This window comes from Opisthorchis viverrini (assembly GCF_000715545.1).
Source record: "Opisthorchis viverrini unplaced genomic scaffold opera_v5_159, whole genome shotgun sequence".
Taxonomy (NCBI): domain Eukaryota; kingdom Metazoa; phylum Platyhelminthes; class Trematoda; order Opisthorchiida; family Opisthorchiidae; genus Opisthorchis; species Opisthorchis viverrini.
The window spans coordinates 516370-533140 of NW_008751816.1; the positions used below are offsets into that span (position 1 = coordinate 516370).

The 16771-nt window shown below is 44.0% G+C and overlaps 2 protein-coding genes across 2 annotated transcripts in view; one reads left to right on the top strand and one right to left on the bottom strand.

The window, feature by feature from the left end:
• The window catches only part of T265_07139 (hypothetical protein), a gene marked incomplete at both ends in the record, with an annotated part of 48396 nt that extends 38351 nt beyond the window's left edge, over positions 1-10045 (top strand). The window contains one exon of the mRNA XM_009172583.1: positions 9859-10045. Within this exon, the coding sequence (XP_009170847.1) occupies positions 9859-10045 (187 nt within the window). The remainder of the gene's footprint in view (positions 1-9858) is intronic.
• T265_07138 (hypothetical protein) lies at positions 4979-5302 on the bottom strand (the record flags this gene model as incomplete). The annotated part of the gene is made up of 1 exon (XM_009172582.1): positions 4979-5302. A coding segment is annotated over one exon (324 nt), but the record flags the coding sequence as incomplete, so codon positions are not given.
• Positions 10046-16771: the final 6726 nt, after the last annotated feature.

Genomic DNA, 16771 nt, shown 5'->3' on the forward strand with positions numbered 1-16771 from the left:
TATATATACTCATTCTTTCCAGCATAAACTCTCCCAAGCCAAGAATTGGTGGCTTTGCTCTAGTTCTCTTGTACGGATTCTGGGTGGCGACACAATTTTGAAGTTTCATATTGAATATGTTCCTGTGAAGTTGTCCTCTGCGGTCAACACGCATGCTCGCACTACGACTAACAGCATAGCTCGTCACGATCATCATTGTTAAATTTCATCCCAGTGACAGAGGTAGGTCAAGAACCTCACTTTCTATCCTGAACTCGATAGTTCGCACAGCAATGGTAGTTATTGAATGGTCACTCAAACACAAAAACTAATCGATCCCCGTATCATGGGAATATGGGTCAAGCTACGAGTCTGAGCATGGCCGAATACTACTCGATGGTCTGTAGTGTGATCACTCAAACACTGCACGGGTGACAAGACACATGTCAGTTCTGGCTTGGTACTCCCTTCTGTTGCCATCCTACGCTTCTCACAACCGAGTCAATTCACCACAGGACCAAATGGAGTGAACAATAATATCACGGGTATTCGCTACGACCACTTCAAAGTGATGATGTTGGCTAAATCTGAGGTGAGGAAAACGGGTGAATTAACTCCAGCATGAGTTTGGTGGTTTTTCGCCAACTGTTCGGTTGCTTAGGGTCTATGTCAGAAGGTACTAAGACAGAGTTGGAAAGGACTAAGGAAGTTGAGAAAATGATCACGTGCACCAAGACGTGCGAAAAACGAAAGGACATATTCGAAGATAGAGCACCATTACCTCTTCGAAATGCCTCCTGAGGAAAAGTAAACAAGTAAGTTAGTACAAATTCTGGTCAAAACTTGTGATCAAGCGGTAAGCTGGTCAACTACTGCCTGGAAGGTTGCCAGTTCTAATCTCCCCAGGGATTTGCAAAGTGAACACAGTTGATTATTCTGAACACGGATTAGACAAACTTACAATGATCCCCCTTCTCTAAACACGAAGTGACCTTATTGACAGGATAAATTCTACAATAGAATCTCCGAATGAAATAGAATTCCTGTTCATAGCCACACCACTCTCGTTATTATTCGTGAGTCCACACCAAAGGGAAGCACTGGACTCGAGTTTCGCTATCCTTAGAGCCCAACAGCAGTGCATATCCAATGACCGTGCCGGAATTTGGACTCCGGACATCTGGCATGTGAGGCGAGCGTGTAACCACTACTCCACCAACGCACGTTGGCCGCATCTGAATTATCACGTCTGATCAGGCGAACGTGTTCACACTTGAGCAATGTGATTGGTGTGCCCGACTCATCGAACGATGACCCAGTAACTGTCCTGGTTGTGACGATCGATTGACCCGCCAGTCAGGACTTTCCAGTCAGGTAGCGTGGCACACGCTTGAAACCCACTGGGCAGAATTTCGGTTGCAGTTATGGGGGTTTGCGGGATAGGTATTTTTGTTCATTGCTCCACTGGTTTCAGGGGTTGAAGGTGAGCTTTACAGGCGAAGTTGTGGGCATATTTTCCTAACAGGATAGATATGACTCTTATTTGCACTCTTATGTAACCGGCCCATCTCAGTTTGTCAGCGCGTTACCGATCCGAATACACGGATAGAAATATCTATCATTTATCGAAGAAAGACATCCATTATTGCGAGAAACTATGCCAGTTAATGTTTATCCATGAGGAATACTGATTACCCTACTCACAGTGGCCCCATCACACTTGGTAACTGTATTCGAGAGTTTCAGAGCAAACAAATTTAGGATGTCTTCTATTCAAAATCACCTTGTGTTGGCGGTTAATCTTTTGTCTGAGCTGATGGTCTAACCGTCAAGCAATGTAGCGGTTGCGGCAATTTCCTGCAAACTAACATGATGCTGCGTGTTTTTATGTCTTCCCCGGCGCGCAAAGAAAACCGTCTAATTGTCTTGTATGAAGCCTAGGAAAGCTTCCGTTATGAAGCATGTTTCTTCGGTATAACTGCTCTCTAGTCGTTTCGACAGTGGAGAAGCCAGCAGCTGTACAAGACGCAACAATCATGGGGCTTATTTTCGACATAAAGAGACATTTCAAGACCTTCTAGAGTTTTTTCTTGAAGCCTTTTTGAATGATTATGGAATATCGGAGTCTCAGCGGCTTTCTTGCGAGTAAAAATAATGAATGAAATGAATAATGATATTCTATAACTGAGTCTGCTGCACATAAACCGCCTCATGTTACAGTTGGTACGATATTCGAGATATCGCAGTATATTTTCATGAAGGAGACTACTCACAAGGTTGCTTAAAACCCTTCCACAGCCCACCATCGGTTTCGCCCTTCTTGGGGCTCATCATGCAGGCGCAGTTCCCGAGTCTCCGTCAACCTTATGTTCTAATTGAACGCAAATTGGACTGTTTTCGAGAAATACACACATTTGAAAATAAATTCGGTTTTCACGAGAGACTCAACTGAACCTCTCGTTTATGATATTCTACAACTGAATATGCTGCACACAGGCCGCCTCATGTTTCAGTTGCTCGTGAGCTGTCGAAGAGTTTTCAGCAACCTTGTGGGTAGCTTCCTTCATGAAATGATTATTCGTCCAGTCATAACAACCTTTCGGTGCTTAGCTGTCATGCTACCCGAAAGAAGCACGATGGCTCAATATCATGTTCCCCAAGCCTAGAATGGAGCAGTCGAGATGCCCAGGTTGGGTTCACTTCTGGTCAGCAATTCGCACCTTAACGACTAAGCCATGTTAAGCTCATAGTTCGAAACTCCCTAGAGATTCTTGAGATGTGCCCTGCTAATGATCCACAGCAAGGATGAAACAGCTGCACAGGGCTTCTCGGCCTGTCACCATAAAATTATTTTACCCAATGAAAAAACTCGTGACTGAAAATTATGGGATTTTGGCGGTATCCGAATATGCATTTTTGGGAAGTTTCAAATTTTCTGTAGTTGTTTGACACTGATGATTTTTGCACTGAGGGTAGCGTTACCTGCACATAGAATGCCAAGAGACGTATTCAAAGTCGTCTGATAACTAATCAAAGAATCTCAGAGGACGGAACCTTCTAGATCATCCTGAGGAGTAGTGAACTGATGTTCCATAATAAACGAGGTTGCTTTAGGTTCACCCCGTTTCTTTGACATGCTCTAGCCTGTGAACGAATCTTGAAAAACGGTTAACCAAGACCTTTCTTCCCTACTGAATCTCATCAGAGGGGTGTAAGGGGATTCAAAATTTCTAGAAATGGGTCGGTGAGAGTATGGTTAACAGGCTGAACGCGGCACATAAAAGGTAACGTAGGTCTAAGCTTCCCAAGGGTGAACGTTCTCAAGTAGATTGACTTCTTGGAACCCTACGAGTACGGACTAGATATCGACGGTCTTTTCAGTTCTAATGATGTTCCTCAGTCTTGTCATTTCTTCCGACAGTTTTCTTGTCGCCGGCTGACTGAGTTTCAGGTAATTAATTCTCACCTGTACGGCTAAAGGGAACAAATAGGTTGGCAACCCTTTTACTTTTTCCTCCAAAAGAATTGATTTGTTTAGCTGAACGCGGCAAGTAAGTACTGGGGTGAGACTCGGTCGCGAGTTTCTCTGAGACGTCAATCTGTAGATAGTAGTGAACGGTGAAAATAAGCGTAGCTTTGTGATCTAGTTGGTTTGATATTATAAAGACTGTCACTGCATTTGGGGGTTGAGCTGAATTTTCGCCGTGTCTACACGAGACACACCCAAGCCCACTTATGGATAGTGTCAACTAGAGAAGTTGAATCAAAAAATGTCAAAACTATCGGATACCGATCCATGGTTGTGACAACATTGATCCAGAACACCATGCCGCAATGATTGGCCGATGAAGCGAACACCAGGGTTCTGTCCATCGCTACGGCTGCGGTAACCTTCCAGTCATCGCGTAGGTTCATTTTCGGATATCACGCAGTCACTGCGTGATCGGACACGTCAAATATGGTTCACAACCAGCACACAGTCAAGTGGTAATCTACTGAGTGCCAACGTATCAGCGCACACGCACGGAAGTTTGTAAACACGAGGCACATGATTACACTACGATGTATGTGGGGATGGTAGTATACGTAAATGCATGATGCTCTGACAACTTAATTTTTACCGCAAAATGTTTGAAAACCGATGGACAGTTCTGATGACCTGGCTAGACACCACCACCACCAACAACAACAACTCATTTAATGACCAAACTTCCGGATGAATATTCTGGACTTTCTTAGCCTTTATTTGACGTTATCAGTTAGACACGAGTGACCTGGCTGACACCACCAACAACAACAACTCATTTAATGACCAGACTTCCGGATGAATAATCTGGACTTTCTTAGCCTTTATTTGACGTTATCAGTTAGACACGAGGTTGTTTCGGACAATCTCATCTCAAAAAACCTGTTCCGCCAAAGACTGCAAATACGTGGGGATCTTTTTCTCCTACAGAAATTTGCAGCCGTGTCCTCATACAAGGTATCGCTTGGCGTGTTAGGACTCCAAGTGATTAGATTAGTCTGGCATTTAAACATACGAATTCGGTTCGTGGCCCCAATCCAAAAGTTATTCCTTTTATATTTTGAGCCCAGCAATAACCTTCACTTTACATGCTGGTTCTCCTCTTGCAAATCTCTCCTACAAATACGGTGAATACGCGAAATTTTCACTACTTTTCTCCCATATGGTTGTCCACATCAAAGCCTTCGCTTAATCTACCTTCTTCGGGTGGTCAGCTATTCTCAGATACACCGATAGGTCTCCTGGACGCCAAAAAACGCTGCGTGTTTTCGGGAATACCATATATTAAGTACACAATAAGGTGATAAGATGGGCAATTGATATGCACTGGTGAACGGCACCATGCGAGGCTGATAATTACAATAGTAATAATAATATTATTAACAGCAACAAAAGAACTGTTTCCTTGTTTTTTCAGACACTTGTTCATACGGAGCAGGTGTTGCAGTACGCTCTGCTTGGGCAAAAGTGCCTTCAGCAAATTGAAAGACAAGATTGAACACAGTAGGTAGTACACTTCAACCGGCATTTGTATTCGCATTCTCGGGAACGCCATACTTCGGACAGTGCATCCATATTGGACGGGTCTGGTACGACTTCGATCGATTCGGCCGTGTGTCTTCGGGGTACTTTGGAGAGTGAAAAATGGTCCCTTAGAAATGAAGGATCTGGGTAGGCAGCTCGTCGGACTCGATATTTCCCCGGACCAGGTGAGGGTCGAATCACGGCAGAGTATGTGGTTAGGGCGCATAGTAGGACAATGGCAAGTTGCAGGAGGATTCGTGTGAGAGGCGACATAATGACGATTTACTAATTTTCTTTGATTGTTATGTTCAAGGGTTTTAGCCTCAGGAAATGTGCCCGTATTTATACTGATTTTCCGGTTGACTAGCGATCGATTGAGCCTATTGGTCATTTCATGGACGAATAGCAATTGGGACTGCCTGCTGATTGGCTAACTGCCATGTTGATTGCGTGCGCCCGAGTGACCCGACTCGTCCACTGGTTGGTAGAATGGAATTGACAGAAAGTACTCTGGTGTTCGGAAATAATCATGATGACTTGCGAGTTTTGACGGAAAATTCATGTATCTGTGTTGACTATGAATGCTTTGGTAAGTCCTCACTACTAATGTGTTCATGTGGTCCATTGATAAGAATATTTTTACTTAATAGCACAGGTATCACCCGTCGTCTTTTGCCTCTGGAATATGCATATTTATATTGGAGTTCAGTATGATTGTTGACTTCTGAGTTGGAGTTTTCATTAGAGTGGACGTCCTTAGATAGTGGCCGACTACAGGAAGTTTATCTAGCCGAAATCGGCTGTGCATGTAGTGATCCATCCTTGACTGGCCTACGAAGAACTTGCTCACATAGGTACGTAACAACCTGGAGGATAACAGGAAGTTTTGGAAAGGTGCGTTCCCAAGGAAGCCATCATAATATTTCCTCACCCGTTCTGCTTGAGGCCTAACATATCATGCTCATGTCAGGCTCACATATCATGAGGCTTAAGGTATTAGGCAGAACGGATTACCAAGTGGATCAGTCAATTAGTGAATGTCTTCATCAAACTGCGGTCCATACTGATATTCAAGCTCACTGGATACCGGGAATGTATAAACAGCCAAAAGGGGTTTTATTTGCTAACACTTGCAGTTTGGAAATGAACTGAATGTGTAGTAAGATTAGAGGATATAATTATCCCTCTCTGAAGTGACCATGCTTAGGAGTGACTTTCCCTAAGGAGATATCATCTCCCAGCAAATGTCACTTTAGCGCAGCTCCCTTAGGCGGTCCATCTACAAAGGAGTATTGCGTAAATCCAGTGGGAATGGAGACTTAGTTTCTACGCTAGAATCCAAAGCAAATCAGAAGATTTCAAGTAAACTGTAGACGAGATATTGGCCATGGCACCGGATGAATGTCCACGCCGTCGGTGACCTAATCAGTTTGTGAACATCAAAGATGTGGGATGTATAAGTTGCTCGTAAGCAGTTTAGTGGTAATATTGAAGTTAGTTTGTTCTGATCAATTTTCCAGGTGTGACTGAGTGACAGGCTTTACCCGTTTTGAGCTCAAAACATCCCGTAGACGGGAGATTTTTGTAAGCCGACAAGCTTCCATGTGACAACCGCTACAATTCCTTCATGAATTCAACCCTTTTATAAAAGTCACCGAGCTCTGCGTTATTTCCAAATGTGTGGAGGAGGGTCATCAACTCTGCACTTCGGCATTATGGTGAACAGAAGCCAGTATTTAGTCGCTGTGCTTGTGTAATCTGTGGGGATTACGCAGAATAGAATTAGTAGGGTAGTAAAAGTGAAAATAATCGTTCAGCTTTAACACTTTTCCGCTGTCTAACTGCCATGCCATCTGAAGCAAGCACGACGTCTGACATCTGCCAGGTGGTACAAGCCTAGAAAGCAACAGTCGGGACGCCACGACTGGGTTCATTTCAAGCTAGCAATTTTCGTCCTAACCACTGAGCCATCTCGAACTCATTTGGTAGGATGAGTGGATGGGGAATTCCTGAATGCATGAACGAGACACTGAATCATATATTTAAGATACACCCGGAAAACTGATTGTCGAACAGGGGATCCAAATGATAACACCGGTTCCACGTTTCATTTGTGAAGCAGGTGTGAAGACGGAGTGGGGCTATTACTGGACCGCAAAAACTGGTCATAATCAGCCGAGCAAACAAAAATGCGCTCACCAACTGATGTGGCGCGAAAGCCTTTGGAAGGAATTGAGCTGCGTTCAGTTCGTGACCTCTCGATCGAATGAGACGCCACTGTGCGAACCATGCCCAGCGTGTAAAGCCTACATGCATACGATCGGCATCAATGTACTGTCTAAAATCGTGATCCAGACTTGCTTAAGAGCAGTAGAGCAAAGTAAATGGCTAGAATGGGATGCGGTGAGTGCCTGCCTTCTTTCACGTCTTTTGACACGACCGCTCAATTCGGCCTGGACGACAGACGACGCTGAAATGGAAACTCTAGAAGAATGACGTTTTTCAGAAGTATTCTCTTGGCTGAATGCATCATTCTTTACTGCACAGTTTAATTGGCACCATTGATATGGAGATTGTGTGCAACCTACATATCACTCGCGGCACACTGCAGCCGAGTCGATGTGCAGTCTGACCAGTTTCATTTGACATCTAGACTATGTGTTCACACCATTCTCGTTTGCAAATTTTTTATCCAGTCCTGAGATAACTATTTCGGTAGGTCCATACTAGACACACGGGGTTTAGATTCGAGTATCCCTCTTACTGGGTCTCATCAGCAGTGTGTACCGTTAGCCGTACGGGACTTTGGACCTCAGACCTATAACATACGAGACGAGCGTCACCGTAACTCTCGGGGGCCGCGGTGGACGCATCCGAATTATCGTGTCTGATAAGAAGAACGTATTCATAAATGCTTGATGTTAAACTGGGCATACCTGGGCCGGTAGAAGAGCACTGAATTCGTCAAAATAGCGTACACAGACCCAAATCACTAGCACAGTGCTGGGTTTTAAGTTCCTACGATGACTTAAAATTGCATGCGGATATGCATTTCAGTTGTTGAAGGCCTGTTGTCAATAAGGCATCCCAGATAATGTGTAAAGTGGTGCGCTCAAGAAAGTGCCTCAGAGAGGGCATGTTGTCAAGGAGTAAATAATATGGCTTCACCTCCGATATGTTTCTAATATGAGAGGTCGAATGCCTTAAAAGAGAAGTGCTTCCGACAAAAGAGTGCCCTAGTCACTCAGGTAGATAGACTTTTTTCCATACACAAAACTGCGGCTTTGGTTGTCCACGGAGCAAGGACATTCATTTGCCGACCTGGACACCAATAGTGCCATACAATCAATGACACTGTGAAATTTAGGGTGACTTCTCGGCTCAACTATTGACGATAAGTCCTCTTTTCACAAGGTTCACTCTGCGCGATCCGTGCAACGCAGAGAATTGTGATGAAAATGAGTTTGCCGATGAAGCGCTGCATTCTGCATTCATATTTCATAGATGGGAATTCAAACCTCCATTCTGAGGGTTTCAGAGCGTTTTGAGTGCCTTCCGAATCAAAGCTAAAAGGGATATCGCTGAAAACTGAAATTTTCTTTATGGCCACCGCGCACAAAAACTAAACTCAACGGAAGAGATTGGTGGTAAGCATGTACATAGTTCGACATACTTCCAACAAACTACAAATAGCCCAGAAAGATTAATAATTCACGAGTTTCATGGAACTTCGATCTCAGAAGTCGCACCTTATCAACAATCTGTCAGTGTGCACGAGATCACGTGAGTTAAATTTCGTGATTGAAGGAGGGGCGGGCCTATATTCTGTCGAAGTCCGAATTACCCAGATTGCCCGTCATCAGTTCTTGGATGAACCGTTGAGTGTTCGACTGTAAGCCGGGAGTTCGGAGATCCGAAACCCCACCTGAGACGCACAATGATCGTGACTGCCAGGTACAATGAAACAGTGCTTTTCGTCTTCTTGGTTTCTCGGCATAGATTACCTTCATCCGCATTACGAGGTCTCTGGTGATATTGCTGTGCGGAAGAAAAACTGAAGAAATGAGGAGCACCATTCTTATGTATATTTACGCATGTGTTTATGAAAGAAAATCGGTGAGTGAACACGCAGTGGCCTGTTGCAAGAGATTATCCGGCTTGATCTTGATGGCATAACAGTGAACACCAAAAGCAGTTACTTCGTTGTTGTGTCCGCCAAGTGCTTTCAATTTCGTTACAATACCGCACCAGTCTCAGCACGACGCTAGGCAAGTTTTCTAAGCCGTCGCCCAATAACTCCGCCAAGTTGATAGCATGTAACTTGGTGGTATTCCATTACGCTGGTAATAGGAGATCCGTGAATTTTCCAATGGAGATTTCGTCTGGTAAAACAATTCAATGTACACCGAAAATCCAACAGCCGCTTCATCCCTATTGGGAGTCAGCAGCGATGTGCATCTCACGAATCTTCAAGGAGAGAATGAGTTCGAGTACAGCAGAATACATGGGGCGCGTGGCAGGAGGTTTACGCAAGAGAATAAAGCAGCATTACCGTTTAGCCTGAAATCTGTTCGAGAGTGTCAATTACCAGGGTACCTTTGGTTCACTCGGTTGATACTAGTTACATGACTAATTCTAATGCGGCATTTAGACTAGTGCACCAGGCACCGTCTGATATCAATGTCTAGCCACATGTTTGCCTCAACTGAGTTTGTGCATTCAGAAAGCGTCCTCATACGCATTGAGGTTTCCATGGTCTGCTCCGTCGGCCACTTAGGCCGATCAACCGCGACTTCAACACTCTTCACACTTTTGCTCACAGATTTCAGAGATCCGAAATATTTCTTAATTTTTGTCAACTTTTGTTTTGAACTTCAAGATGGCCATGAGATCAAGGACAATCCGGACTACACGCCAGTAATCGGATTTCTAACGAATTTCGACGGATCAAAACGCGGCGGAACTCAAATACACCGTGCGCATATATTCGAAAACGGAGGCCGCTCGGTGATTTGAGTCAACAGTGTGAAAGCTGAACCCAAATATGGATGGCCGATTTCTGTTTCATCCGTCTGGTCAGACCAAGGAAAAAACGAACTCGGTAGAGGATTACTTCCCTCAAACGATCACTTTGCGAATCTTCCAAAATAGCAATTCCTTCTTCTCAGCCCCGTTCACTGAAGACGCCTGAACTGATTGCGGAAGGACAAGCCGGGACGCGATGAAGCCGGCAAATTGACTTATTGTTATGACCTGATCAGGAGCAAACGTTTCTTTATCTGAGAATTGTTCAAAGGTTTGATACACTACACATAAAAATGCTAAAAATTCTTCGAAAGCCCATGACCGGTTTCGTCTTTCATAAAAAAAAATGGAGTTCCGCCAACCTTCTGTTCTGCTTGAACCCGCATCGGACAGATTTCGACAAGTACACTCATTTGCATATCGATCTGGCTTTGAGGGGAAGGGCTCACCTGGAACGCGGGTGAGTCTCATAAACGAGAGATTCAGCTGGGTCTCAAGTTTAAGGTTCCAGGTTCTGTAGGTTTGTTTTTCAGTGACCTCGAATTAGGCTCAACTTCGTTCAAGTGACGCATAAACTTGGTGATCTGCCGAAAAGTGATGGATTGGTTAGGCCAGTCAGCTAACACTCTTCACGCTGAAAACTGGTGAAATGATACAAAGGCTTGTGTTAAGCTTGATGCGACGTGATGTGACGTCAGACTCATACCTGGAGCACCACACTTGTCGGCAACATCCTGACCACCTGTCTGGTCTGAAACTGTAATCAGTCGCCGGTTCTACCGCGGCACTCACGTCACCGTATGATCTTGGCAACCAGTTTGCCGTCAGTCGGGTTCACCTTCATCCACTTGGTGCACTACAAGCTTCAGATGACGTTGTCTACCATCAGAATACATCGTCAGTTCTGCTGGGACAACCACTCTACGGTCTTTCACTACTTGGGCCTCCCCAGTCCGATTGGACTTGTTAACAGTTCTTCAGCTAACGTCAACGAGCGCTGTCATTACAATCTTTACTTGTTCTGGTGGCCGCAGTGCAAACAGATCCCTTCCAGATAAGCCCCGCCACTAATGCAAAAAGTACATGTGCGAAAATCTAAGCCCCACCACTTCTTGCCAGCTCCAATTTAATGTACGCACACAACCTCGACCTGTTTTCGATGAAAACAATTCTTTATCTGCATCCACGCTCATTTTATGCAGAAAAAATTTTCCCGTTCGGAGGTAAAACCTTAAATGAACTTTCTGACACTTTCATCTCTCGTTCATGACAAGTAGACAGCAAAGCCACGGAGTGATCCACCAACAACGTTTATGCAACAGTGGAGCAAACGAGCGGTCTAGGATGGAGTTTAGGACAGTAATTCTATTCATTTGTTGCTAGTCCGAAAATTTGGCAAAAATCAAATCCAGCTTAGAAGAACTTATCTATTAGCCACACGACCGCTGTTGACTGGAAGAACTTTCTTCGCGAAGTTTGCACCCGGCGGCTTTTGCAGTGCCAGATCGAACTGCGGCCACTTTGATGGACACAATCCAGACCTGCATCACTCCCGGCTCAGTCATCATCTCCGATATGTGGGCATCATATCAAGAAATTGAAGTGATGATTGGCATGAATTATACTCATGAAGCGGTTAATCATACTGAAAACTTTGTAGATCCAACGACTGGAGCTCAAACACAAACCATCGAATCCTTTGGCACGTCTGCAAGATGCAGAATAAACGCCAATGCGGCACACACCGATCCTGAGTGGACAGCTACTTGTGTGAGTTCGTTTAGAAACAAAGATACCGAAAAACGGACCTTTTCCTGCAACTTATCAATGACTTGTCCCGATTTCACCCTCTTCAACAAAAACCAAAAGTACAAATTTCATATCCTCTTTTTCCTAATCTTTTTTTGGGTGGCGGGGGTGAATTTTTTAGCGAGGCTTACCTGGAAAGGATCCGTACAAACAATCAATTTTGATGCATATCGTCACTGGCGTTGTATGGTAGTTTGATTTCCTGTGCAGCCGTTCATCCTGTTTCAAAAACAGTGGACATTTGGCTGCCACATATGTTATTTGAAAGCTGCTGACGGATTGCTCACAACGTCCCCATGACCAAGTTATTTCCTATGAATCATGCCTGTAAATGCTGTCAGTGTAAAGTGACACTATTCTTAGAGAGGTGGTAGTTGGCCGGCTTCAAGGTGACCACCAGAAGGTGCTATACCACACAATCCTATGGGAGGATGTGCCTGATCAGTCCGTCCATCTATGTAACACCACTCGAATTCCTGAGGATATGGTACCGATTATCTACATGCGTATTCTTAAGTTATGCCTTCGTTTAATGACAGAGCATATTCCGTACAGTTTGGCTGTGAATTATGAATGGTACGTGGACAACGCTACCAGCAACTTGGACATTGGTCAAGGTCACATTTCGTAGCGAGCAAAAATTCTGATCCAAGAAATCTTTATTCCATAACCTTGCCACCTAGTTGGACCTATAATCATCCTGATGTAGCACTGGATATAGCGAAGAATGGTATAGTTACCCCTTGTGAAACCCTTATGAAACCGCCGAGTATATATTATTCATCATGAGAACTAGACCCGTTTGTCAGGGTCGTCACTGTCGTCCAAAAAACATCCAGGAATAGCCTTAAAATGGTTCCTCATGGTTCCTCTCTTCAAGGAAGTATCTTCAGGCTCACTGAAATATTCCCTCCACGGGATGTTACCTCTCAGGACAATGACTAGTAGAAACAGTGTCATATGAAATGTACACTGGTATAATGAACTTATTTGTATCCAAGGGGTAATAGCATTTACGGAGCTGAGCCCGAGTTAATCAAGTGGTTAAATCACGAATTCACTGACCGGAAGGCTTGTGGAATCTTGACTCTTCCTGTGTAGGCTTCGGCAACCCGATAGCATCTAAACCCTAGACCCTCCTTCAGGCTATTCGACGGCTCAGCACCGAAATGGTGTTACAGCTGAAAGATTATCACTGTTTCATTATTAATGGGCCTTGGATTGAGTTTTACATTTTGTACGGACATTCAGTGCCACTGCATGCCCACGATTCAAGTGCGCTAGCACGGCATGACGGATGGACCTCCCCCCTATGAAGGTCACCAGTTGTCCAAACCTCAATAAGAACCACCAAGGAAGATATATGGTTACAAAGACTTACCCCTATCTTAAAAGCAAAAAGAGTGGACCACTGGAACCTCGATAAATATTGCTTCATTGTTCACCCTTTCGTTCCATCCATGAAATTTACTTCTCCCCGCTCGGAATTTCCACTGTAAACTGCTTCAACATATGTTTGGGAGTGTAAGGCAGAGCCGAATTCTCAGCTAAATCGAGTCCAGCTCAAATAGACGTACTGACGTGACAGGACGGTATTTCAGCTGTGCTCATGGAGAAACTGCTAAACTGACAGTCAGCCAGTCGAGCTGAGTCAAAGACATTGGACTCCTCTAGAGGACCGGGTCATAGAATGCCTCGTCTTCAGTGATAGGTCAGGTTTCCCGTAGTGGGACCGGAATAGAGCAATTTTCTTCAGGGGAACTACCGAAGACTTCTTTTCATCAGGCCATGGTAGGACAATGATCTGCTGCCACAAAAAGGTTGAAAATAAGCCAACTGAAATGAATTAGTGCTCGTAGTCCATGTTGTATGCAGCTGAGGGTAGCGTTTCCCTCTTATTAGGTCGTCTGACAGAGGGTATAATGTAAAGCCAGCTATTCTTTGTTTTTTCCAAGCGGAAACTATTCCTCTAATGTTCTTCCTCCAGTGGCAGCAGAACCAAACGTACTCAGATGAGTCATCAGCCTTTGGAAGGAAGTTTCACTTGTCCACTAAAGTTTCATCCAAAGGTAATTGAACCGTAACCGGTAGTTTGGTTAACTCATCATCGATGTCGTGTAACGGTTCCAAGTACAATTCAGCGAAATCACAGAGCCAAATTCCATAGTTGCTAAAATCCTTCTCAGACTGGATTTTTTCCAGCAGTTCACCCAAGCAACAAAACTGACCTTTTCCAACAAAAGAAGGGGTTGCGGTCTGTTAGCAAAACACGGACATTCAAAAGCACATAGTAGTACTTGCTGGATATCCCGCTTTAATGCGACGCCATGGAATCTGTTCAGATTAAGTCGTTTACCGGTCAATTACCCAATCTTAGAGTGTTGAGTTGATCAGTCGAATAAGGAGAACTCCAAAAAGTGTGCACACCAAAGGAGTTTTGTTCACCAACATGTCCCACTTTCGGATGCCCAGACACTTCGAATCTTTTAGTGTGCTTACTGACTCGCTTCGCTCTTCGTCCCCCAAGCTTCTACCTAATGCCTATTCGGAGTTTCCGGCTTCAGACTTCCGAGGAGTTGGAAACGCCCTTGGTCTACACGTCGTATATTTTGTTACTTCGGGGGGGGGGGCACATGTTCCAAGTTCCCATTCCAAACGAAATCAGTTGCTTCGAAGTCGTGATGATCATACGTGGAGCACTTGTATGGGCTCAAGGTAAACAGGCACCTACCGAATTTTCGCACTATACATGAACTCCCGACCGAATTGTCCCTTCGCTAAAGTAATTTATGAATTACTTGGCAGGCTAATGTAATTATTAAGTTGGAAAATGGCAGCAGTTTTGTCTTCTGTTTTTATATTCCACCTACCCGTTTTGTGCATGTTTTTTTGAAACATTGTCCATAAGCCCGTTATTTTGTGATTCTGCAGGTTACTTGGATGAATTGCGCAGAAAGCTGAGTGAGAAAGTAGAGTGTCCTCGCTAGAATACTTCATTGCGTGAACAAATTGCAATTGCTCCTGTGAGTTCCATCGACCCTTAACCACACGGGCCAATGCAAAGTGACTAGAAGAATTTTGACGCATTATTTCAGCCTGCTTACTTATACTGTGACTGTTGATTGGATAGGATAGAACAGGGTACTGAATGCATGCACTAGCTTAGTTTACTAAATTTCTGAGTGCTTTGCAACGGGTCGTATTATGAGAACAAAAAAAATGCTTGTTTGCACGAAGAATCTTGATAGAACGCTCTACTTATGAGTTTGTTGAAAACTCTTCGACAGCCTGTTACCGGCTGCAGCCGACTTGGGCTCATCAGGTAGATGTGGACTCGGAGTTTCTGTCAAATAGAAGCCAAAAGGGAAACTACACTCAGCTGCAAATTTCCTTGATAATAAGGAGAAACTCTACCGAGTCTCTCCTGCCTTGTATAGAACTGGTGATTCAGCTGAGTCTCTTGTTGACACCAGTGTAGTTTGAAAACGAATATGTTTTGTCGAGCGGTGCTTTGGTTCTTGTCTTTACCAAGAGAGTGTATAAAGCGATTCGCCATTGACAGGTCTCCTTAAGATCGTGAGTTTTCTTCAAGCTAGTGTACAGATGGATGGATAGCTCTCTATCTGTATGTTGCTTTGCGCCCTTTGAGTCAACTAACTGACAGTATGTTATCAGATACATCATACAGCACTCGAATTTTCCTGCGCACTGTGAAGTATAACCACAACTGTTCCAACACTTCATGAGACAATCGTAATGCGTGGAACCTTTAGTAAACTGCCCAGTTTTCCTTGAACGTATCACTTTTCCCCAGATTTAAAGGAGAAATAACCGAGCCTGGTAAGACATGTATAGTTTTGGGGTGATTAACATGTTATTCCAGTCTGAATTAATATCTGCGGGATATGAAAGCATAATAGACCACCACATGAATAGAAAACGCCTTCTCCGAACACACTGACATCAATACAGTTTGAGTAACTAAAAAATTTATGATACTCCATCTTCTGGCTAAAACGTTTCTGAACAATTTACATCACTGAAAAGAGTGAACTGGACTAAATCCGATTTAAAAAAGAAGTGTTCGTCAAAGTTCGCACGGTTTTCCAGTCACGATGAGTGCATACTCGATTGTCTGTCCAAACGAGTGCTTGACTGAACGGAAAACCTCTAAAAACAAATCTGGGGCTTTTAAATCGACATGCTAATGACTACCGTATTGGCTCGAATCGCAGATCTATTTAGCCGTAGACAACCTAATGGAAACTTCGTAACCAGCATCAAAGGTCGATGTAGCGCTGATTTGACTCTGTGTATCAGGTAGGCAGGCGATAGTGAGACCGTCATCACTGCAACATCGCGAACGATTATCCTGTGTCCTACTGGTTTTTCCTAGACGTTACTGTGTCACAACTGGAAAACCTGAGGACATAAAATGATTTGCATTCAAAAGGCTATCAGAAACTTTAAAGGATGGATTACTACTTTAAGTCTGAAGACCAGTTGGAGAAAGCCGGTACCAAACACAGTAATCAACACCGAAGCTATCAAGACTGTCGATAAAAAGCAAAAATACCGTACGAAAACTGTATAAACCAATATGTCGCTTGCTTGTCCAGGTACAAAAAAATCCCACTTGTGGGGCTTCACCCCAGAGCAATCCCAGAAAAATTCAGGGTAGCTTTTCTGATAATCCCTTGTAAGTCAATAAGATGTACCTTGTCACGAAAGTACTGTTTGAGCGTGCTGTGGGTTTGGAGTTATACAAAAGTTATACAGAACACCAACAAGCAGCATAAACCCAAAACGAACCAATCAAATTACACGCAAGTAAAGCTCCCGACAGCCAGTCGCCAGGAAGCAGAAGCATCTGAATACTCAGACATTTTATTTCTTGTTCTAGAGTAC